The following is a 24,269-nucleotide window of genomic DNA, read 5'->3' as shown; positions in this document are numbered from 1 at the left end:
AGGATTTTATGAGGCCTAAACGGCCGGGGCGCACAGCGCCGCAAGAAAGAGCCGGACTGCTTCAGTAGAGGACCAGACAAAGATTACTCTTTTATTTCTCCGAAGGAAAGCAGGAGGCTACTTACAGCGTTTGGCGCTGAGTGGCGCCCTGATGTAAAGACGCAAAACCGAAACCAGAAGTTAACACAGGATACCACAAACACTTTGCCAGCTCCCTCTTCCACCCCTCCCCCCCTAAGATTATTGTCATCACCGATACTGATCTGTTGCCGAACACTTCAACACCTGCCGCTTTATTTTGTTCATCTGCGCCTGACACCCCAGTACTGTTCACACTCTCACCTGGCTTTCTTCACCGCCAAGCCTCTACCACTTCCATTCGCCATTCTCTATGAGGCTGCTGGTAGTACAACGATTATGCTAGTGCACCAGTCGTTCACATACCCACTCACTCTCCTTTACGATGAGTCGGCTGTGTCAATCTCATTGACATATCTGAGTGTTTGGACGTTCCTGGCTTCTCTTCTGGTCTTTCGCTTGACACCATGACACCGTTTCCAAAATGTTCACGATTGGCTACCGAAGTATTTGATTCATGCGTTGACGCCAACCTTTCCCTGAAGCACTGCAAGCAACTCCTGTCTCTCCTAGATACGTTCTGCTCTTCCTTCGAATGTACGAAATACACCTTGGGTAGTACGGATAGTGTTCCCCACCACGATCGACATCGGATTACAGCCTCCTTCAGACAATGCCCCTATCACGTTTCAGCAGTGCAGCGTCGTGTAATCAATGACCAAGTGAATGACGTGCTCGAGCGTGGCATCATTCAACCATCCCAGAGTCTATGGTCGTCTCCAGTTGCGCTAGTGCGCAAAAAATATTACTTTATTTGATTCTGCGTCGATTAACACCATCGATTAACACCGTCTCAACAAGTTAACATGGAAGGACGTCTACCCCTTATCCTGAATTGACGACGCACTCAATTGTTTAGAAGGCACTGGGTACTTGTGATTGGACCTGCAATCTGGCTACTGGCAGATTCCCATGGTCGCATGCAATCATCGCAAGACAGTGTTTGCCCCCCCTGATAGGCTATATGAATTTAACGTCATGCCATTCAGACTCTACAAATGTGCCCGCAACTTTCAACTGCATGACGGATAAATTGAACATCTGTCTATGCTACCTTGATGACATTGTCGTGTTTTCTTCCGATTTTTCAATGTACTTCAATTATCTACACCAAGTTTTACATGTGCCAAGAACGCTGGTCTTCACCTGAATATCAAAAAGTGTCGTTTTGCAGCTCGCACTTTGACCATCTTGGGCCACATTGAGTCCAAAGACTGTGTCCTTCCTGATCCTGTGAAACTTTGAGCTGACATTGAATTCCCTAAACCAACAGGAATGAAGGGACTCCGAAGCTTCATCAGCCTTTGTTCTTATTTTCATTGCTTTGTGTGCAATTTCGTGACCGTTATTGCATCTTTTCTGTTTGCGTGCTACAGCCACTTGCATGCCGTGACTGTAGTTTTACGATGTTGGCAACTTTGCTTGGTTCCGACTATGAAGTCACAGAAGTGAATAAAGAGGGGCCGTAGCAAGTGGCTGTGCCTTCTACAGTTGAGTCAAGCAGCGGGTCAGTGTGTCGTCACTTTCGCAATACAACACTGGCAACGAAGGAGGGATCGGCGCCTAGATAACAGAATGCTATCACCAGGAGTTAATTATTGCAGATTCACATCTTTCTGTGTCCTCGTCCTTTCATGTGCTATAAGCCTCATCATGTCATACCAACATGCCCAAAGCGCTGCGTTACAGCTAGGAAAATTTTTCCGAACGGAAGACTTCCGAAGCTGCAACTGCTCGATATTGTAATGAGAGATTACCGACAGACCCGCATTGCCGTGTATGGAATTAGCATAGTCAGACTGACATTCAACCATTTCAACGGGCTACTGAAACTGACAACCATCAAAGACAAGCACCCGAGCCTGCCCGGTCTGGATTGGTTCCAGGCATTAGGCATCAGTAACACCAGTGTGCAACCTGACAGCCAACCACCTGCTCCGTGTAAAGACATATTCAGGGATTTCGTTTCCGTATTCGACGGAGCGCTGGGTAGTTACCGTGGACCACCAGATGCAGTACCCTCTCAACCCGGACGTTGCACCAGTCCGCCTGAAGGCTCTGAGAGTAACATTTGCGCTCTGCCCCAAAATTCATGCTGAACTGGATAAGCTGATACTACAGGGAATTCTTGAGCCCATCGATCATGCCCGATGGGAAGCAACTATTCTAACTTCATTGAAGGCAAACGGAGATATTCGCATTTGTGCTGACTACAAGTGCACCTTTAACAAGGCCCTGCAGCCCATTGCATATCCTGAGCCAGTGATCGGCCATCTGCTTGCATTCCTATGGGGTGAGAAGGTATTCACACAACTATACTTGGCCCAGGCGCACCACCAGCTGCCAGTGACCGAGGAAGCTGCGGATGCACAAACTATAGTGATGCACCAGGGGGCACTCCGTGTCCAATGACTTCAGTTCAATGGTTCAGTAACTTGCTTTAGTGGGCACAGGTTTGCCCAATAAAAGTTAGTTAAGCTACTGATAGTTTTGCTGTTGTGTTTCTTGACAGCCACTACCACATGACAGTATTAAATGGTCGCAAGTGGCTTCTTGTAATACCTCGTCACATGGGCTCTGACGCTGCTTTTCATGCTGACCCATAGAGTGCTCATGCAGGTGTGCTGAAAACTTAAGCAAGGTTGTACCAATGCTTCTAGAGGCATGGTATGTACACCTTTGTTCTCAAGTACATGCCAATAACGCAAGGTTCATCTGCAAAGCTCGACTGGAACTCGTCAGACTCTACCTTGCCTTGCGAGTCTTTTCAATCGGATCGGCATCTACCTTTACGGCCCACTCCCATGCACTCCGTCTGGAAGCTGATGGATAATCGGCTTCCAGGTAGATGCCGGCGTTGGTGTTGACCGTCTCACCCAATATGCTGAGACAGCCACCCTACCTGCTGCTACAGCATGCAAGGTTGCTTTCTTCATCCTGTGCAATTCGTGCTTCGACATGGCACTTCTTGAGAACTCCTCAGTGAAAGAGGACATGTCTTTCTGCCCTAAGTGGTTGAAGCACTATATGCCAAGTGCCATGACATCACTGCGCATCTACCGCGTACCATCCTCAAACCAATGAAATAAGTGAGCGCTTCAATCATGCTCTTGGTGACAGTCACTACAAACATCATGTCGAACCACTCCAACAAGGACATTGTTCTCCTCTTTGTAACCTACGCTTACAATAGCGCGACTCAAGCGACCACAGGTTTTTCGCCATTCTTTTTGTTATATTAATGAGAACCCTCGTGCATGCTCGATACAGTACTGTCATAGCAACCCGATGCTTCCAAATATTGGCCCATATCAGAAGTAGTAAAGTACACTGAAGAATGCCGCCAACTTGCGCGTACCTTAACGATGGAAGGTCAAACTCACCAGTGGAATCGACGTGACAACGACCTGAGCACTACCACATTCCATGTCGGCTCCCTCATTTGTTTGTGGATTCCGCCCCATGTTCTTGATCTTTCGTTTAAGCTTCTGGCTCAATGCCGATTGTCGCCTATCGAATCATCGCCTGTACATCTGCGGTAAACTATGTGGTCGAACCTTTGACGACCTGCAGCGTCACAGTTGCGAGACTGTGCATGTCAGCCCGCTGAAACCATATTACGATCCAATTATTGTGTCGTCACTGCGAGTTACCCGGACGGCTGCTCTTCTGTCATGGGGCCATTGTAATGATGAAGATAGCCCAAGTGTCTTTACGGCTGCATGGCTCCTGAAGTGATGAACACAAAGACCGAAGGAACGGTGTTGCTGCCTTCCTCGTGCTGGCACTTGACTGGATCCGCTCGGCTGCTCTCTGTACTGGACCCGACGTGACGGCTTCCCACTGACCATCAATAAACCGCGTAGCACTTGTTCTATAATTGCTTATCACGCTACTACACTTTCATGCGCTACATTGTTGTGCGATGTGCATTTTGTGCACAGGTTATCTCACGCAACCTGCAATCATGCGCTAAATCCACTACCACTAATTATAGTACAGTCAAATGTGTAGGTTTACTTTCAGAGCTCTCCTTAGCGCAAACAGACACAAAAGTTGCATCATCCTAAAAATGAAAAACAACCTGCACAAAATCTTGCATTGTGCTTCCCAAGGCAGTGGGCATAAACAACTCTGGTTGCTAATATGGATAATCTGAGTAAAGGTTCTAGCACTTGAACATGGGCTGTCCTCGTCCATTCGAATCATAAGCTTCTTAGTAAAAGCAGCACAAAACTAATGGCAGCACAAGACAGCAAAGTACACAGGACACCACATGTGCTGTGCACTTCTCTATCTTGTGTTACCACTATTATAACCAACTCGCCCAGTTTTAAACTCTGAGGCAAAAGCTTCCATTTTTTTTTTTTAGAAATGCTCAATGATACAAACATAGCTAGTATACAATGCAGTGGCCTGTTAAACAAAATGCAATAGAAGAAACCATCGAAGGCACTCATGGGATGTGGAACTAACGACTACACACTTTCACCCGTTTCCTAGCAGCCCACCTTCGGGGCCCTCCTGTGCCTATGCTAACAGAGCTTTGCACCAACTGCAGTTCTCATGTTGATCCCTTGTGTTGTCAAGTTTGAGCAGCGTTTGCAAGCCGATATTTAGTAGATGGTGCGATTTAGTGATTAATGCACGCACTCTCTGTCCGAGCCACTCTCAGCAGTGCAGTACACAAATGGACCTAGCGTAAATGGGCGTCACGAGCTTTATAGCTTTGAGGACCATGCAGAACGTGATTACACTTTTTTAGCCTAATGAATTGCTTTCATAATATGTTAGTGATAATGGCATGCACTGCTCTGCTAGAGTGAAAAGAGTGCGAATGCTGAAGAGGGGCTACTAGCAAGGAGAGCGTCTTTTTCTGGCACGGACAGTCTCCAGCAGCTAAGTGGTGCTCCATTTCATGCATAGCAGAGAAGCTATGAAGGCTCGTAGACTTCTCTTTCAGTTTCCATCCATGACCAAAAAGTAATAAGTCACATATGCATAATGTAATTCAGTGTAAAATTCCGTTTCATACCCTTATGTCACTAAATAAGATGCATGCATTACAAGAAAGGCTTCAAAAGTGAACCTATTTACTACCAAATGAGTGGAGAGCGAGCTCAGATAAGAACAGGCTAAAGGGGGCCCCGACTAGTTATAGTTTTCAGTGAAATTTTTATATGAGGTGGCAAAATGTCTCTATAGAAAGGAATCAACCTTTGCTTTGCAAATCTTAGCACGTATTTCTTGAAAAAAATTCATATTCACTAAGGATGGAAAACAGTGTTATATCAATAAAACTAACATACTGTACCCCGCCAACATATTTCCCGTAAATCTGCACTACTAGTACTATTCACCCAAGGAAAGTTAAGTTTATGACACCCACAATATGTTCGTGAAAAATTTCCAAACTTTGGTTTTTGACCAACTGCCAATGACTGACACCGAAATTAGGGGTTTTTTTGGGGGGGCATTTTAGCTATGACGACGAAGCTAAAAATATTTCAGACAAATTTTCAAAAGGTTTCTTGCAAACTAAAAACAGAAGTATGCGTCTACAAAACGCATTTCTTTTGTTATAAAACCCCGAAGATGCCGAAATAGTGAGATACTTAACCCTTGATATAAGGAACTTCTCAATATAACGAAGTATTTACCTTTTTAATAACTTCTTGTCCATAGAACACCATGCATTTAGAACCTCAATATAATGGAGTGTGCTATATACACGATTTCTATGCAACAAAATTTCACTGCCGCCTCGAAGAAATAGACACAATAAATGGAAACTTCGACGGATGCAGATGGTGAAGTGGATGAATTACAAACGGCTCTTGCCAAATGCACCTGTCAAACTGCAAGCCAGCCATGAGACCATGAGCAACCGCCGAAGCGCAGCAGCGTCATGTTCCAAAGAAAGTCCCAAGTCTGATAAGATCCTATTGTGCCACACGCGCTGTATGCTTTGGCTGCGAGTGAAATCATGCGAGGGTGAGCAGAGAGGAATGATGGCTTGATGAGAGCTGTCTTCTCATGCGAGCAAGAGGAACGTGGGGAGGGGAACGAGTGTTTGCAAAGGGAGAGGGAAAAAGGTGGGGAAAAGGGGAAAGTTCGTGCGCACTTGCTCTTCTAGCGCCGGCATGGCTGCACATGGCTGTCAGCGCAGCTCAGTGCATGTGCATATGCGGCCCGCATGCTCTTCTTTAGAGGTAATCTTATGCGCGAGCGTAGAGTGGAGTGTCAAGACGCTGTGGCATCATGTGTGCTGTCTTGTCGTGCATTTAGTACTGGTAGGCTGCGTAACCTCGAGTTTCGGATACTCGTGGAAGCGAGAGGCAGACGAAGCATTCATTCCCTGCTGCTGGCGCTTTTCATGATACCGTCATCGCACTGCGGGCGACACTATCAGTTGTAAATGCGGAGTTGATGCAAAAGCATGGCTGGCTTTGCTTTGGATCGCTAATCTGAAGATCAGCGACTGTGTCGACAATATTGTCGACACGGCATGAAACGGTATCTTTTGTTGCCATCTCTCCAATTGAATAAAATGAACTTTCTTTCCATTTAATTTTGCTTTTTCCTGTTGCCCACTAATTTAGAAAATTGTCCGCCCCCTTCCACGTAAAAAGATCCATAGGCGACTGTACTTATTTCCATAAACGGTTGAATTTCAATGAAATTTTGATGTCACAAAACAAATTGCCAATTTTAACGACTTTGTTATATCAAGGTTTAAATGTACTTCTATGGCCACATGACCTGCATTGCCTGCTATGCGCATGAAACAGTATAGGTCATGCGACGTGTCCCTTTGGCAGTGTCAGAGTGCCTTAACAGTCCAGAGGTGTATAACTGATGAAGCCCAATGCTGCACTCAACAGCTGAGTGAACTTTGGATCATTCAAGTGGCATCAACATTGAGGACAGGCAAGTGGAGAAACACAGTAAAGCCAACTTTAGCAACTTCATTTCCGAACATGATATTAAGCATGCATGGCATCTTTGCTCCCGCATGTGTGATATGCATTAGTATAAATATGCGCACCCGTTTCCAATAATGCCTCTGTTGAAGTAAGAGCTTATGTGCATCCATCTTGTTTGTCCTCATCGTTTCATGCATTTAAACAGTCCAAAGTATGCCTTACCTACAAGGCCAAACCTCTATGCTTGACAAGCTGAGTGAATATAGCAAATGGTGCGTAGTACCTTGCATACACTGGTTGTGCTCAAAGTGCACTTGGGGGTCAGTCGCGCCTCTGCGGCAGCTTGCTGCCATCCTGCCAGAAGCAAAACATGCGGATTAGTGCGTCCACACAAATTGGCTTCGCTAAGCACTGCAGCTGCCAAAAAGCTCAGAATACAATCGGCACACAGTAGAGGGTGTTGCATCATCAATGTACTTAAGAAAGTGGTAATGATTTATTCTTTTTAGTATACCTTGCTGCAAAAGGAAGACAAGAAAGTTCACTAATGATTACGATACTCCCTAGTGCAAAATTTGAGTGCGGCTCTACACATTTTCATTTTGCAATATATTGGCTTGTGTGGACAATCCGTCTCGTGCAGCTGTTACAAATGGAGTGAAATGTGGCATGACTGCCCCACTAATCGTGATGTGTGGACGCAATTAACAGCAGCTGCAACAAACAGACCACTCATACAGCGCTTTGTTTCCATAGAAATGACGTGCGCTACTTTGGTGCCATCTCGTAGCCATCGTCATCACAAAGCCTGTTGTGTGCAGCACTACCCTTTTCTTCTCAAGCTTTTGCCATGCCCTCCTTCTCTGCTTTCCCCCTTGCACTCTCTTCGCTTCGCCATCTTTCATCCGTGCTCCGCATTTGCACTTTCATCCTTTTGCTGTGCTCGCTCACTCGGTTACAAGGGGCAAGGCTGACACCGGCGCTCATTGCAGGAACGGGTGCTGAAGAGCTGCACTCTAAAAGGAAACACAGGGGTGGAACTGCCCAAGAGTGTTTTGGAGCAGCTCCAGGAGTAGCAAATTTGGCCCTTCGGAGCAGGTTTGGAGTGAAATTACTCATTTTGGCGCACAACATATGTATTTCAGAGCAGCTTAGTAAAGCTCAATCAACATGAGTGTACTAATACAACAGGCAGACCAAGAAAAAGTTATCTGAATTCACAGAACCGTATAAAGTTACATACTAGCTGTGCAAATAAATGTGGCCGAGAAATAAAAGCTTTACGGAAATGGTGCCCACTGTATGTCGAGCTTTGTTTGTTCAAGCCATGCTGTTTGAGTCAATTGCTGGTGCATTGTGACTTTTTCTTACTTCACAGACTTTTTTGTAGTTTTAAATAAAGGATTGCAATATATTGTAGGTTGCTTTAAACGCATTGCTCACTTCTCAACACACTCCAACTTTTTCCATGGCACCATATCGATTGAGTAGGTTAATAAAACCTAACTATCTATACCAAATAATTATCTGAACAGGCTTAAGAAGTATGTCCCCAACAAAAAAAAAAAATCCTCATGACTAGCATGAACAAAGACCCATCAATGTACACAGTGATTTACCAATAGAGCAAACACTGGAGGCACATGGCCCCTGCTCAGCACCACCACCACTGGCCACCGGCTGCAAGGAGTTTCGCGCAGGTGCAGCGAGTGCTGTGGATGGTGCTCTTTCACCATCTGCGCTCGTGGTTTGAACCACTGCGAAGCAAGCCACTCGCAAAGTTCGTGTTCGAAAGCAACCACTTCTAGTTCCTGCTTCAAAGGGCTTTTCAACAGTGGAAAATCACCTTCAGGTGTAATTCTAGCCACTAATCATTCTCAGCGGTCTGCGTGGCTGACCGAAAATGTCTAAAATCAAATAAATGTAGCCTTATTCATCAGCAGCAATACTGCTGTGTGTTGTGGACCTCCTCACTACATGAACAACTGCCTGCTGTGAAAAGATTTACATCACTCGTCAATGCCCATGATTTCACCATGGCTTGAGTTCCAGACAATGAGAGGCAGTGTATTGTGGAACTATGGTGAGGACAGTATAGTGAATGCGCTATTTCTAAACATAACACAGCAGCCACTAAAAATAGTTAACCGAATTATTCAGGCATAAAAGAGCAACCGCCCCATAAAAGACGTTCCTCGGTAGCCGCAGTGCTGGGCCACACGGATGACCTTGCCATCATAGCTGCTGTTGTTGGCAGATCTAGGGTTCAAGAGATCAAAGAAACCCTTAGCATGAATGTTTCAAAAACTACTGTGAAGCACTGCTTATATCAGGCAGGTCTGAAAGGCAGAACTGCTGCACAGAAAGTCCTAAGGTCCTCTTTCATGCTGCCAACAAGAACAAGCAGCTTCAGTTTATGCAGTGTCATGCACATTGGGCGCTGCAGGATTGGAAGAAGGTCGTTTTTACAGACATATCATCCTTCACTACCTGTGCATTTGGCACCCTGACTGCACCGCTCAGTGCTTATTAAAACTATGCTGTTTGAACAATCTTCTGTTTCGATTGTCAATAGTTCTAAGTTCGTCCTTGTAGCATGAAGACAGCATCAGACCTTTTGTAAAAGGTGCCAATGTTCCCTAAAACAAAATACAGGATCATTTATGCAAGGCTACCTGTCAAGCGAAACCAATCACTGATGATAAATGGGAATAATGCTAAAAATGTCAATGGCATTTGAATTTTTTCTGGTAGTAATGCATAAAAATGGCAGCCAATATATAGAAATGGTATCCCCAATGACATTACATTACACTTCAAGGGCCGCTAGTGCGACAAATTACAACAAAACAGCAGTGTAAACTCCAATGTATAGAGTTTTCCCAAGCTGTTTGTAGTTTCGTTACTAGGAAAGCCTTGCATGGCATATGTGGAACGCTCAGCGTTCCACATATGATTCTGTTCTGAAGAAGTACAGAATCTAGTAATGCAGCCTCAAATACAATAATAGCATGTCTTGTTCAGAAAATTTCATAACAAACTTGCACTTTGATGAAGAAACTCGCAATTTGCATGGCCTCATAACACACTGTACAGATCATACAACCTGCTTACTTAACCTCAATTACTTCATATTTCGGCTACAGGCCAGAGTTTGTCTAGCCACTCGCTGCAAGCGAAAGGACAGTCAGCGCGTGGGGATGCATGAGCAACGGTGGCCTTGGACCTCTTGTCAGGCTGCAAGGAAAACTCGTGGACAACAATTACTGCAACATCCTCGACCCAGTTGCCCTCCCTCATGTCACTTCCCAGCCACACGACTGTGTTGCAGCATGACAACTGCCCTGTTCTTCAGCACCACCAAGTGCGGGCTCCAGCTGGTCACCGCAGCCTTATCGCAGTAGTCACGGAAAAAGGCACATCAGTGCGTGCATTGCTTTTGGAGAGCTGCCAAGGCTGAGTAAGGGTGTTTGATGTGTTTTTCTCTGAAGCACTGTATACATTCCTTCCTTCCATAATGAAGGCACTTCTGGAGGCAAACAAGGAAGTGAGAAGGCTTTAAACAGTGTACGTGGATTATGCTTCTGTTCTTCGAAAGCACGAGAAGAATACTACAGTTCTTGAGAGTACTTTTGATGCCAAGCACGTAAACAATGATGTTTGTTTTCTGAAAGATATGGTGGATCCGTGAGGAGAAAGCTGTTGCGCAAAAGCATTTTGCACAACTTCGTTGCTACCTTCAGGAGACAGTGATTCTAAAATACATATGGAGCTGCTTATTACACACACACACCTTCCCGTCAAGACATGTGCTAGGCAAAACCTGGCGCAAACAAGCAAGAGAATCTATGAGGTAAAAGAGCCCGGAGGTCCAATGACACTAATCAATGAGGTTTAAAGAGCTTCAAGTCAGTGGATGGCTGTCCTGAAATACGTTTACCATAACCTTGCCATTGTGCAAACTGATTGCCTTCTGTAAGAACACACATAGCTCAGATGGCTCGCCTAGTGCAGAACCTTGAAGCTCACATGAACATGCTGAAAATACTTCGAGGCTGACTAACCTGCCTTTTCACAACCTTCCGGATGCTTTGTCATCAGAAACTTTTACACAGGCCGAGGAACTAAACACTTGTCACTGCCGCAATCATCTAAACATAAGCACTGACCCAAAAGAAATAGAATGCGCTTATCGCCTCAGCTGCCATTCACATGACTACCATCGTCCTGTCATCATTAAGTTCACCTTTCACAAGACCAAGGAATTAGTTCTGTCACAAGGACAAATTTAAGGGCACACAATACAGTCGACTTAAGTTAATTCAATCCTGATAGGACCTATGAAACTGGTCAAATATCTGGTGAGTCGAATTAAAAGGCAGAAAAACAGCTTACTCACTTGGCATAATTTACACTTAAAGTTAGGTTCGCCTCAATACAGCCTTGTTATGCTACAAAGCATACCAAATGAGAAAAGGTGTCACTGTTAGGGGAAAGAGCATGTGTTCCTTAATTTACACATGCACATGTGCCATCTCCGGTCACATTAGGAGCACTGAGATGCCTATACTCCGTTTCATACATCAGGTGCAATGCTGTGGAAGCCCCGCAAGAAGTACGGTCACTGAAATTTATCCCTCTATGCGTTCCATCTATGCAACGGTCTATACTTCGATGCACGCCAGTGGTGATTGCCCGCGTGAGTATGCACGTGAGGCTGGCACGACAGGTTGCATATAAAAAACAAATGAAAAGCAAAGTGATCTAAAACGACATGTTAGCAGCCGTATCAGTACATGATTTGTTTCTTTCTAAAAGTAAATTCTTTTTTTTTTTTTTTTTTCATTCAGAACGGAGCTTATACAAAGAACATTTTTGCAAGAATCAGTCAAAAGAACACCGAACTATTTTTAAGTGCGAATGCAGCCACTGAAAAAAGTATCTCTAGCCTCCACAGCGTTGCACCTGATGTATGAAACCAAGTATAGTAAGTTTACAGGGAGGCCTTCAGAGCGATCAAGGCAGAAAGCTGGGGTAGTTGGTGTGACATCATTACTTAAAAGACTAGCACAAATAACATGGACACAGACAGAGGAGGCGACAGGACGAGCGCTAAACATCAAGTGAGGTTTTATTGCGAGAGAAGGTACATATATACATTTCGGTGGTGCATGTGCACACAGGGTTAAAACAGTACAAGCACAATCTAATCAAAATGAGGCAAACTATTCTGCAAGTACATTTTTTCTGTTTTGGACAAGGCAAGTGATATCGTACTGACACAGTTATCACCTTCCCTGTCAACGTGATATGCCTCACAAATCTCGCGCCCCCACCTTGTGCCTCCCCTACCAAGCACACACGTGGTATCAAACGCAGGCATGCACCCGCACTGCTTACAATGCTTGGCCAAATGGCCGCCCCCCGCCAATGAATCTACCAGCGTTCGGTGCTCTCGTAGCCGTTCGTTTAGGCAGCGGCCAGACTGCCCGACGTAGCATCTACCACAGGAGAGAGGTATGCGGTATACGACTCCAATGATGCAGGGTACAAACTTGCATTCGTGTTTTATGGTGCAGACCGGTTTTTTCTTTTCGTTTATGGCTTTGCACATGCACACCAGCTTTTCGGGGGCAGCAAACAACACGTCCACGCCGCACTTCCCTCCAACTTTTCTCAGCCGGTGTGATAGCTGGTGCACGTACGGTATAGCTGTACGCTTTAGCTTCTTGCAGCTTTTTTCCGCTGCCACGCCAGGGCGTCCACCTGCCTTGATTTCTTTCAGGAGGCATTCCGCCACAGCCGTCGCGATAGCTTTCAGAAAACCGAAATAAAATCATCGACATATCTAAAACACCTCACAACACGCTTTTCCTCTTTCACGACATCACTTGCCTTGTCCAAAAAAGAAAAAATGCACTTGCAGAATAGTTTGCCTCATTTTGATTAGATTGTGCTTGTACTGTTTTAACCCTGTGTGCGCATGCACCACCGAAATGTATATATGTACCTTCTCTCGCAATAAAACCTCACTTGATGTTTAGCGCTCGTCCTGTCGCCTCCTCTGTCTGTGTCCATGTTATTTGCACTAGTCTTTTGAGTAATGATGTCACACCAACTAGCCCATCTTTCTGCCTTGATCGCTTTGATTTCTTGTACTTCGGGCCCTGTGCTTCCTTCTTTTATGTGTCGAGATCCCTCAGTTACCTATGTGAACCTAATAGCAGTAACTACCTATCGGGCAAGAGCGCTACCCTTCGCCCTGAAGAATGGACTGGTACCACCTGATGTGCAAGCCTTGTTCCATCCCTGCCAAGCGTCCGTGCGACATCCTAGAAGAATCACCAAGATCTTCCATGCCGAACTCTGGAGACACATCCGGTATTTCCATTCGTGCCTACGTTTGCATGCCGCGACCAGGACAAGCTGCCAGGTAACCTGTGATGCCTTGATGAGGACTGGCATATGGCGTCTCAAACTCCTGCGCGTTGTGCGAAAAGCGGTTCAGTGGGAAGAGCCTCGACCAGCCATGATTCCAACACCGAAGAGCACATGGATTGCACGGACATCTGACCGCACCAGGCGATGACCACCGACGCAGGGATAAGCCCATCACCGTCCACCATCAACAGCGGCGAGAATACGACCGACAAACGCATTCAAGACGCCCAAGAGGGATGGACCACAGTTGTGTCCGTCAGGGAAAGAAAAATGCAACGGAGAGAACGTGCGCAGGAGCACCGGAAGAATGAATCTCCAAAGAACGCAGACAAGCCAAGATTTCGCCCGAGACGCAACGGGAAGAAACTACCACCCTTACCAAAGGACAATTTCAAGGTCATTGTGAGACCACATCAAGGACTCCCGCTTCAAGCAATTACAACTCCCATGATGGCCCGTGCTATTATAAAGGCTTGCAATGAAAAGATCCAAGGTGAGCAGTTTTTGCTACGTATTAAGCCTGGATCGAACATTGTAATTGTTTCAACCCCAGAAAAGGAAGTCGCAAACACATTGCGCCAGATTACATCACTCAAGATAAATAGAAAACCCCATGCGGTGAAAGTGTATGTAGCTCTGGGGGACGGAGCAGTTCAGGGGGTAATCCACGGACTCAACCCACGTACGCCCTCAGACATCCTTAAATCGAAAATCAGAGTGCGCACGCTAAATGTGGAAGTCGCTCACGCACGAATGCTGGGGGACACTAAGAGTGCAGTCATTGTATTCTTCGGAAACCTAGTACCAAGATATGTGTACTACGAGGGAGGCAAAATGGCCTGCTATCCGTATCGAAATACAGTGCAAGTCTGCAAAACATGTCAAAGGGTGGGTCACAGAACTGATGTGTGCCCACAACCGGAACTGTGTGTGTGTAGAATTTGTGGAACGGAAGATCCTGCAGACGGACACGAATGTAACTCGAAGAGTTCCTCGTGCGGTGAAGCCCACCTAACGGGGGACCGAAGCTGCAGAAAGCGTCTAAAACAGGTTCGCCGACCAGAACCGTCGTCAGGACGCCAAGAACGGAAGCCATCAAAGAAACGCAGCCTCAAGCGTAAACAAAGGTGGTTCGAGTCGGAGGAAGAAGAGCACGGATATACCACGGAAGGATCTATTCTCTTCGACCAGGAAAATTTCCCGGAAGTACACCGTCAAGAAACCGGGCGGGGACCAGAGAAGTCCAAGATGAAGAACGCAACACCTCAACACCCTCAGTCCAGGGAAACCATTGGCCAACCACAAATGGCGGCACCAAAGGTAAGCTGGGCGCAAGTTGCAGCTCCCACTGCACAACATCATGCGAATCACAAATCGGTAGCGGATCAGAAACTTATAGAAGAAAATAGATCACTAAAAGCCAATCTGGCAGAATTGAAGAAGGAGATGGCTGCCCTTAAGCAAACAATACACGACCTCGCAAACAAAACAAAAGAAGCGTCTACAACACATGTTAGTAAACCCACACCAACACCAGAAGAGCCCATAGGCAAGCAGCTGGAAACAATCACACATCAAGTACAGATAATGTTCGCAGAATTGCGTGCTCTTAAGAGACACGTAGACGACTCCCTAAGCTGCACCAAAGTAACCACACGAAAACGCATTAATGATAGCCCAGGAGCTCCTACCCGTCGTCCCAAAGTGATAGAGACGACGGATAGCGATAGTACCATTCATGGCTGACACGACACACAGAAACACTGAAAACCTTGAGGTATGGCAGTGGAATTGCTGTACGTTACGTAACAAACAGGCTGCCCTTGCGCAATATATACAGTCAGCGCCAGTCCTACCCGACATTATATGCCTACAAGAAATTGGGCAAATTACACAAAAACAAAGGATACGAGACGTATTCCAATCCTGATTATCCTAGGGTCGCCAGCTTTGCGAGAAAAGACCTGGCCCTCAGCGTCACGTATATGCCACAGCACGACACACAGCATCAAATACTAACGGTGTGGCCATGCAAAAGAAATAAAGCCAAGACTGTAATCGTAAATATATACAGTCCTCCTCGAGAGCGAGCACCATGCTTCGATACCCTACTAATTTATGCAATATCAGCCATGGAGCGAAAAGACAAGCTGCTAGTGGTTGGTGACTTCAATGCACCACACTCCGGCTGGGGTTACAACAAAGACTCAGTGAAGGAAAAATCACTAGTTGAGACGACAGATCGATACGGGTTAGAACTCATTACAATACCGGGGTGTTACACACGTTTAGGCAATAGTGTAGCGGCGGATACAACCCCAGATATAGCTTTCTCGAGCCATCCAGGGGAGACGCGGTGGACAAATTTGGAGGAAAATTTGGGTAGTGACCATAACATTGTCTCGATAGGTATCAATTCCCCCAAAATCCGTCGTTCCCTAGGGAGGGCTTGCATTACAGACTGGACTGTATATCGAGATAAACAAGAGCAGCTCATTTTCACAGAAGATATTGAAACCTGGGTGGAGCAAATACGCGAAACACACGAAAGAGGAACGAGGGAGATTGCTACAACATCGGATATAACAGCGGTAGACAGCCGCCTCATACATTTGTGGGAAGCACACAGAAGCCTGACGAGACGATGGAAAAGACAAAGATTAAATAGAAAGCTCAAAATACGTATAGCTCAACTAACACAGGAGGCTAATGCTTATGCACAAACACTAGAAAACAATAATTGGCACCAATTCTGTGAATCTCTACAAGGAACCTTCACACAAAAAATACATGGGCCATTTTGAGAAGCATGATAGATCCTGCAAGTACAAAAACAGCGACGAACCGAGATCTGCGATTACTTGAATGCGAATTTCGAGACGCTGACACCCATCTCCTAGACACACTAGAAGACATGTATATAGGAGCAAATTCCACGCAAAACCATGATACTCCCACATATTTAGGAGGGAACAATGAGGAGCTAGATGCCTCTATATCGGTGGCAGAGGTTTTCGCGGCAGCGCAAACTTTCAAGAAAAATACGGTGCCTGGACCGGACAAAATAACAAACACCATGATTTGCAATCTTAGCCTCAATGCTTTAACAGGGCTAACAGATCTTTTTAACAAACATGTATGGACTGAAGGAAGTCAAATCCCACAGGCATGGAAGCATGCAGAGATAATTCTAATACCGAAACCAGGGAAACTGAGGGACATAAAAAACCTCCGACCCATATCCCTTACCTCATGTCTGGGTAAGCTTTTTGAAAAAGTTATACAGATGAGACTCACTAGGTACATAGAAAACAGCAACCTTTTCCCGGAAACTATGTTCGGCTTTAGACAGCATATGTCGGTACAGGACGTGTTTCTCCTACTGAAAGAAGAAGTATTAAACACAGAGAGTGGAAATGCAGACAGATTCATAGTGGCATTAGATATCAAAAAAGCTTTCGATACCATCTTGCACGAAAGCATTTTAACGGAACTATCGAACATGCACTGTGGACAGCGCACTTATGAATACATAAAATCCTTTCTAGATAAGCGCAAAGCCACGATAGGGCTAGGATCCACCCGCTCAGATGTTCTACAGGCCCCCAAAAGAGGAACACCGCAAGGTTCAATTCTTTCACCGCTACTTTTCAATATAGGGATGAAAGGACTAGCGGTGAAACTACAACGGATCCCAAACTTAGGACATGCGATTTACGCGGACGATGTAACTCTCTGGACCGCAAAGGGATCTTTAGGGGAACGTCACGAAACCCTCCAGAAGGCAATTAGCATTGTTGAGGATCATGTAACAAAAGCTGGCATGAATTGCGCCCCGGAGAAGTCCTAACTAATCCGAGTAAGAGCGCCTTATACACGAAAGGACGATAGACTTCCGATAAAGCTTGCTCTGGGAGGTCAAACAATAAAGGAGGTATCTAAAGCTCGGATACTCGGACTATGGATACAGGAAAATGGAGCAGTAGGGCACACGATCGCAAATCTCCGGAAAACTGTTAACAGCGTGTCTAGGATGATAAACAGAGTAGCAAGAAACAGAAAAGGCTTCAAGGAGGAAGAGACGATAAGGCTCGTACAGGCATTTATCATAAGCCGTGTAACCTTTGGCCTTCCTTTCCAAAAAGTATCAAACTCAGAGGAAACTAAAATAAATGCCCTTATACGCACAGCTTATAAGGCGGTGCTTGGTCTACCGATTTGCGCTAGCATGACCCTCTTTAATGCAATGGGTATTAGCAACACATTTGAAGAACTCGTGGCTGCAACACTGATTGCACAACGAGAAAGGCTCAATTCCACGGAGCAAGGTCGAACACTTCTCCATCGATTAGGGTATCCATTCAGACCGGCACATTGTAACGGCCAAACAGAACTCCTCCCACCGAACATACGAGCTCAGATCTCTGTGTCCCCAATCCCTAAAAACATGAACGAGAAATACCACAGACAACGGCGCCTTGCACGGGCCAGGACACTCGAACGCAGGTTCGATAGAAATCCGGAGGTTTATTACACGGACGCGTGCAAACAGGATAGCAAAACTTTCACTGTGGTAGCCACAAACGCACAAACTACTATTTCCGCAACAGTCAGAACAGAATCGGTGGCCACAGCAGAGGCTACTGCGGTGGCTCTGGCTATACATGACGCTGAAAATAGAGCACGTTCTGCGTTCTGCATAACCGACTCGCAGTCGGCATGTCGCCTTTTCATGGCAGGCACCCTGCCCAAACTCACCATCAAAATCCTAGGAAGAAATCTCACGGAACACCACGCTATTACGTGGTGTCCGGCGCACGCCGGAGTGAGGGGTAAGGAGAGGGCGGCGGACCGCCTCGCTCGAGAATATAGCATCCGAGCGACGGAACGCACTCTCGTAGAATCTCCGATCACAGCAAAAGATATCTTGGAGGCACAGAGACGAGGAAGGCAATGGTATAGCTTTCCAGACACATCCTTGGACTCGGCGCAAATGCAGGACTGGCGCCGACTACAAACCCGTACATACCCACACCTACTCCTACTACACCACATACACCCCACCCGGTATCCCAACACTTGCCCTTGGTGCGGAGGGCGGCCATCTCTTAACCATATCACATGGTCGTGCCAGAGTCGGCCACAAGAAATCCAATCACCCTTTATGGGGCGAAACTCCAACAGTAGGCAGTGGGAGGTGTGGCTAGCCAGCACGGTGCGGGAGGACCAATTGGCCTTTTTCAACCAAGCCCGACGTGCCGCGATCGCCAGTGGGGCCCTGGACTGAGGGACCCACCCACTGGACCTGAATATGATCAAATTGAATGTGAATAAAAGTTTTATACTACTACTACTTGATGAGGACTTGGGCTAGGGAGGCAGCTAATGTTACCGAGTTTCTGTGGTCTTTGGCCTGCCATCTTTGTGTGCTTGGAAAAATGCAAAAGAGGATTCCCAAGATGTTCATAAAAAGAAAAAAGTCAAAACTTATTGTGCGCAACAAACAGGGACGAAGAACAGAAGAAACACAAGGACGAGTGCTTATTCTTCGTCCCTGTTTGTTGCGCACAATAAGTTTAATATGAATTTGTTCCAACTAGGCCGACTCGCAGTCTTGCTTAAGAAAAAAGTGTTGCGTTTAGCGGAATGTGGTCTCCCAGATAAAGTTTAAAGGGTTTTGAGCTGCGGGCCTAAATTTTGTAATGAGGTTAACGAAACACCGCTCAGACTCCTTACTATGGTTAGGAAAGTTGGGCAATGTGCAGAGGCGGAAGAGAAAGCTAGATGTATTTCCGAAGGTGTCCATTGCCTGTTAGGTAGAAAGCCGTGTTCACTTGGGGCAACGCTAGTGGTGAGCAAAACAATTCATTACCTCAGGAAGATCAATCTCTCTTTGCTGACAGCTGATAAGGAGGGTGGTTTCGTCGCGTTGCCCAGAACGATGTACCATGAAAGGCTAAGCAGGCTATTGAAAAGAATTTTGTTCCCTTGGAAAGATCTGGGAGGAAAGTAAAAACAGAGGCATTAAAACTGTGAGAACAGATCAACTTGACAGGACTGCACAAGTCTGTAAAAGCTGCGAATATGCCGGGGCTGAACATATTTTTTTCTGCAAAAACCCACAATGAAGGCATGCCCCTCAGAGCAATTGTATCCGAGAAAGAAGCCTCGCAAGGTCTGGTATCAAAATACCTACAAAAGCATCTTAGCCAACTAGACGTAGACCCTTTTCGTGTGAGCAACTTAAAGGATGTGATTTAATTTTGGGGTGAGCAAGACGGTGCTTCACGAGCCAATTTTGCTTTTTCAGTTGATATTGAGGAACTCTTCTATTCCATTCCCCAAACACAGTTGTTAGACGCAGTAAAAGAGCGGATTGAAAGCTGGGGGGCTGTCCAGTTCCAAAATAGTAGCGGGGTATCCGTAAACGACTTTGTAGCATTAGTTGAGTGCTACCTCTCTTCCACCTACATTTGTTTTAACGACAAGTTGTTCGTGCAAATACATGGTATTTGCATAGGCTCTTGCATAGCTCCAATACTTAACAAAATATTTTTAGGCCAATTTGACAAGCGCATGGCAGCATGCATGAAAGAGGAAAAACGTGTTGTGAAGTGTTTTAGATATGTAGATGATTTTATTGTGTTTGTGAATGTTGACAACGAGAGCGACAAACCACAGGTTGTAAAAAGTGCTTTAGAGATTTTCAGTGATTGTTCTGGCAAACTAAGGTTCCCGCATGAAGTGCCGCTGAACGGGTGTCTCCGATTCCTCAAGCTGTGTTTGTACTTTGGCATGGGGCACATCTGCTGGTCATACCAGCCACACACAAAAAAGGAAATTTTAGCATATAATTCGGCTCACTCAAAATTGGTTAAGCAGGGCATTGCAAAAAAATTGCCTGCGTGGTGCTCTCGAAAATTCTTGCCACCATGAAATTGAGGTTAGTTTGCAGATGCAAGTGCTCCGGTTGCAGAACGCCGGTTTTCCGAAAGGTATCGTGACGGCTGTGGCGGAATGCCTCCTGAAAGAAATCAAGGCAGGTGGATGCCCTGGCGTGGCAGCGGAAAAAAGTTGCAAGAAGCTGAAGCGTACAGCTATACCGTACGTGCACCAGCTATCGCACCGGCTGAGAAAAGTTGGAGGGAAGTGAGGCGTGGACGTGTTGTTCGCTGCCCCCGAAAAGCTAGTGCGCATGTGCAAAGCCGTAAATGAAAAGAAAAAAACCAGTCTGCACCATAAAACACGAATGCAAGTTTGTACCCTGCATCATTGGGGTCGTATACCGCATACCTCTCTCCTGCAGTAGATGCTACGTGGGGCAGTCTGGCCGCTGCCTAAACAAACGGCTACGAGAGCACCGAACGCTGGCAGATTCATTAGCGGGGGGCGGCCATTTGGCCAAGCATTGTAAGCAGTGCGGGTGCGTGCCTGCGTTTGATACCACGTGTGTGCTTGGTAGGGGAGGCACAAGGTGGGGGCGCGAGATTTGTGAGGCATATCACGTTGACAGGGAAGGTGATAACTGAGTCAGTACGACATCACTTGCCTTGTCCAAAACAGAAAAAAATGTACTTGCAGAATAGTTTGCCTCATTTTGATTAGATTGTGCTTGTACTGTTTTAACCCTGTGTACGCATGCACCACCGAAATGTATATATGTACTTTCTCTTGCAATAAAACCTCAGCTGATGTTTAGCGCTCGTCCTGTCACCTCCTCTGTCTGTGTCCATGTTATGTGCGCTAGTCTTTTGGGTAATGAGGCCTTCAGAGTTTTAGAAAGACCCCCACTCTTTTGTTCGCTTTAAACGTCCCCTCGACTGAGTTTTTTCATCTAGCCACCTTTCTTTTGGCTAGCTTTCCCAAAACAAAGGTGGTTTCCCCCTGCTTCTCAGTGCATGGCGCATGCGTGCGTATATTTAAGGACCATGTACTAGGCCCCGTTAGCGGTCTCCTATACAATCGAGACACGCATGGCAGGCGAAAATAGGCCTCCAATCGCCACAGGAATGTGAGAAACAGCTATGAATGGCTGCCAGACTTGTAGCACATATAAACAAGAATGCAAGGAGGCACTTGAAAGACAGACAAAAAAAACATTATAGGGTTTTACGTGCCAAAACCATGATCTGATTATGAGGCACGCCGAAGTGGGGGACTCCGGAAATTTCATCCACCTGGGGTTCTTTAACCTGCACCCAAATCTAAATACACGGGTGTTTTTGCATTTCACCCCGATCTAAATGCGGCCGCCGTGGCCGGGATTCGATCCTGCGACCTTGTGCTTAAAGACACAGACAATGAATGTATCGTTTTTTTTATTGGCGCAAGGGCCAAACATGGCCAAAGAGCGCCAGGTCCGTGGTGATGAGTTTGCAATGTAGGTATGAGTTCTATGAAGTTGGTGTGGCGTGGCTGTAAAGGGGCCTTAAAATAGTAGCTCTAGAGTGCGTAAAATCTATCTGTAATAAGATTATGTTGATGACAAATAATGTGTTCTATGAGCATTAAAATCCATCGTAAAAGGATGATGCAAAATAGAAAATATATGAGATGTTAAAATTAGCTGGAGCACTGCTGCCTCGCCAGAGCCCTTGAAACACAAGGGCCTAGAGGCAGCAGTGCTATATGAAAGAGTTAACACAGCGGCATCCTAGAGGAGACGCTACGAACATGTGGGGCTAAGAACATGCAACACATCTTTCAGAAAACTTAGGACTGCGTTGGTGTCAAATAGCAGTTCTGGGCCGAGTAACATAACTGAATGAAGGGGGATGTGCTGCCAGTATGCTAGGGTAAAATGTTTCTTTCTCTCAGGTTCGGCTGCCCGACACTCCAGGAGGACGTGGAGGACGGTCAGCCTCTCCCTGCATCTACCGCAGGTTGGAGGATCATTTTCAGTGAGTAAAAAGTTATGCGTGCCAAATGTGTGTCCTATTCTGAGGCGACAGAATAGGACATCTGTTCGCCGTGATTTTGTTACGGAGGGCCAAGAACCTAACTGTGGCTTTATCACATGCAGTTTGTTATTTACTTCTGCGTCCCAGCGTCCCACATACGTTGCCAGTGGTTTCGCAGTTTCCTTCTTAAGAAAGGCTTCAGGTTTGTGACAGAGACCGAAGCAGTAGGATTAACTGCATACAATGAAATTGATGTGGCCATCTCGTCCACTAGAATGTTACCCTCGATGCCCCTATGTCCAGGCACCCAGCATATAATCACACGTTGGTTAGATATATATGCTTTACACAGGACGGAGTAGAGTTCATTATTTACCAGATTTTTGTAGTTACAGAATAACATCAAGGCCTTCACAACACTAAGGGAGTCCGTATATATAACTGATTTCTTTATATGCTTTACAGCCGACAATAGTGCGTAGGCCTCAGCCGTGAAGATACTAGTTTCCGGATGCAGTACATCGGATTCCGAGAAGGATGGACCGACGGCTGCATAGGACACCCTGTCGTGTGACTTTGATGCGTCTGTATAGAACTCCACGCAGAAGTGTTTGTACTGGAGTTCCCAGAAATGCATTTGGATTTCAATCTCTGGAGCGTGTTTTGTAACTTGCATGAAAGATGTATCGCACTGTATAAGTGCCCCTCCCAAGGAAGTAGCAGCTTGGCTGGATGCATTAGGCAAAGCTCGAGGAGTGGGACATGCATTTCATGACTAAGCTCCCTCTCACGCAGCGAGAAAGGCTGTCTTACGGAGAGATGATTACGAAAGAGTGTAGCATATATCATATCGTTAACGGTATTAGAACACGTATGTTGAAGATCAGAGTGGACTTTCAGAAAATATGTTTGGCTGATGAATGTTCTCTGCAGATGAAGTAACCACTCATTTGATTCTACATATAAACTTTGCATGGGACTTGTTCTGAAAGCGCCAGTGGCCAGTCGGATTCCTAGATGATGGACTGGGTCTAGCATTTCTAGCGCGCGCGGGGCGGCAGAGTGATAAATCACGGCACCATAGTTCAATCGTGATCGAATGAGGCTATTATAGAGATTCATTAAACACTTCCTGTCCCTACCCAATGTAGTCTGGGATAGAAGTTTCATTATGTTCATTGTTTTTAGACATTTTTCTTTAAGAAGTTTAATGTGTGGGACGAAAGTGAGTCTATAGTCAAGTATCCAACATATGTAACCAACATATGTTTCATCCCGCTTAGATCATCCATGCAAAGTTGGTGTTTCACAGTGCTGTAGAACATCCTGCAGGAATTCTTTCATTCCAAAAACATCGTTGGACTGGAACCAGCTACCATGGGATATTGCACTTTCGAAAGATTTTGATGAATTTAAGAAGAAATTATCAACATATTATTGCTTGCCATAGCTTTGGTTCCATTTGCATTTTTCTCGTTATCATGCGCATCCTTCTTTATTTTCCCCCCAGATTTGCTGTGTTCATGTTTGTGCTAATGGTGGCGTTTTGAAATTTTCAACTTTTCTGTGCGTGACTTAGCGTTTCTTGGTAATTGTATAATTTTAAACTCACTTCATGTTCCGGGTTGTGAATTATGTATTTGTTCCGGTATATATATATATATATATATATATGTTTTATATATATGCGTTGTCTCCTTTTGTACAAATTTATTGAAATGTGTGTACCACTCCCCTCAATAATGCCCTGTGGGCCATGAGGGTATCTGAAATAAATAAATAAATAAATAATTAAATAAATAAATAAATAAATAACACCTAGAAATTTGTGCTCTTTGTTTACAGGTATCTGTTGTCCACACAG

The 24,269-nt window shown here is 45.6% G+C and overlaps 1 protein-coding gene across 2 annotated transcripts in view; it reads right to left on the bottom strand.

Moving 5' to 3' along the window:
- Positions 1-24,269, bottom strand: part of Aldh-III (Aldehyde dehydrogenase type III) — a 232,690-nt gene that overhangs the window by 28,588 nt on the left and 179,833 nt on the right. Inside the window, exon 11 of one of the 2 annotated variants that reach the window (XM_055064319.1) lies at positions 7,348-7,418. The exons of the other annotated variant lie outside the window; for it this stretch is intronic. Within the exon in view, the coding sequence (XP_054920294.1) occupies positions 7,386-7,418 (33 nt within the window). The 3' untranslated portion in view covers positions 7,348-7,385. The remainder of the gene's footprint in view (positions 1-7,347; positions 7,419-24,269) is intronic. 2 annotated transcript variants of the gene reach the window in all.

Source organism: Dermacentor andersoni, chromosome 11 (genome assembly GCF_023375885.2).
Source record: "Dermacentor andersoni chromosome 11, qqDerAnde1_hic_scaffold, whole genome shotgun sequence".
Classification (NCBI taxonomy): domain Eukaryota; kingdom Metazoa; phylum Arthropoda; class Arachnida; order Ixodida; family Ixodidae; genus Dermacentor; species Dermacentor andersoni.
This window is presented reverse-complemented; position numbering and strand designations above follow the sequence as displayed.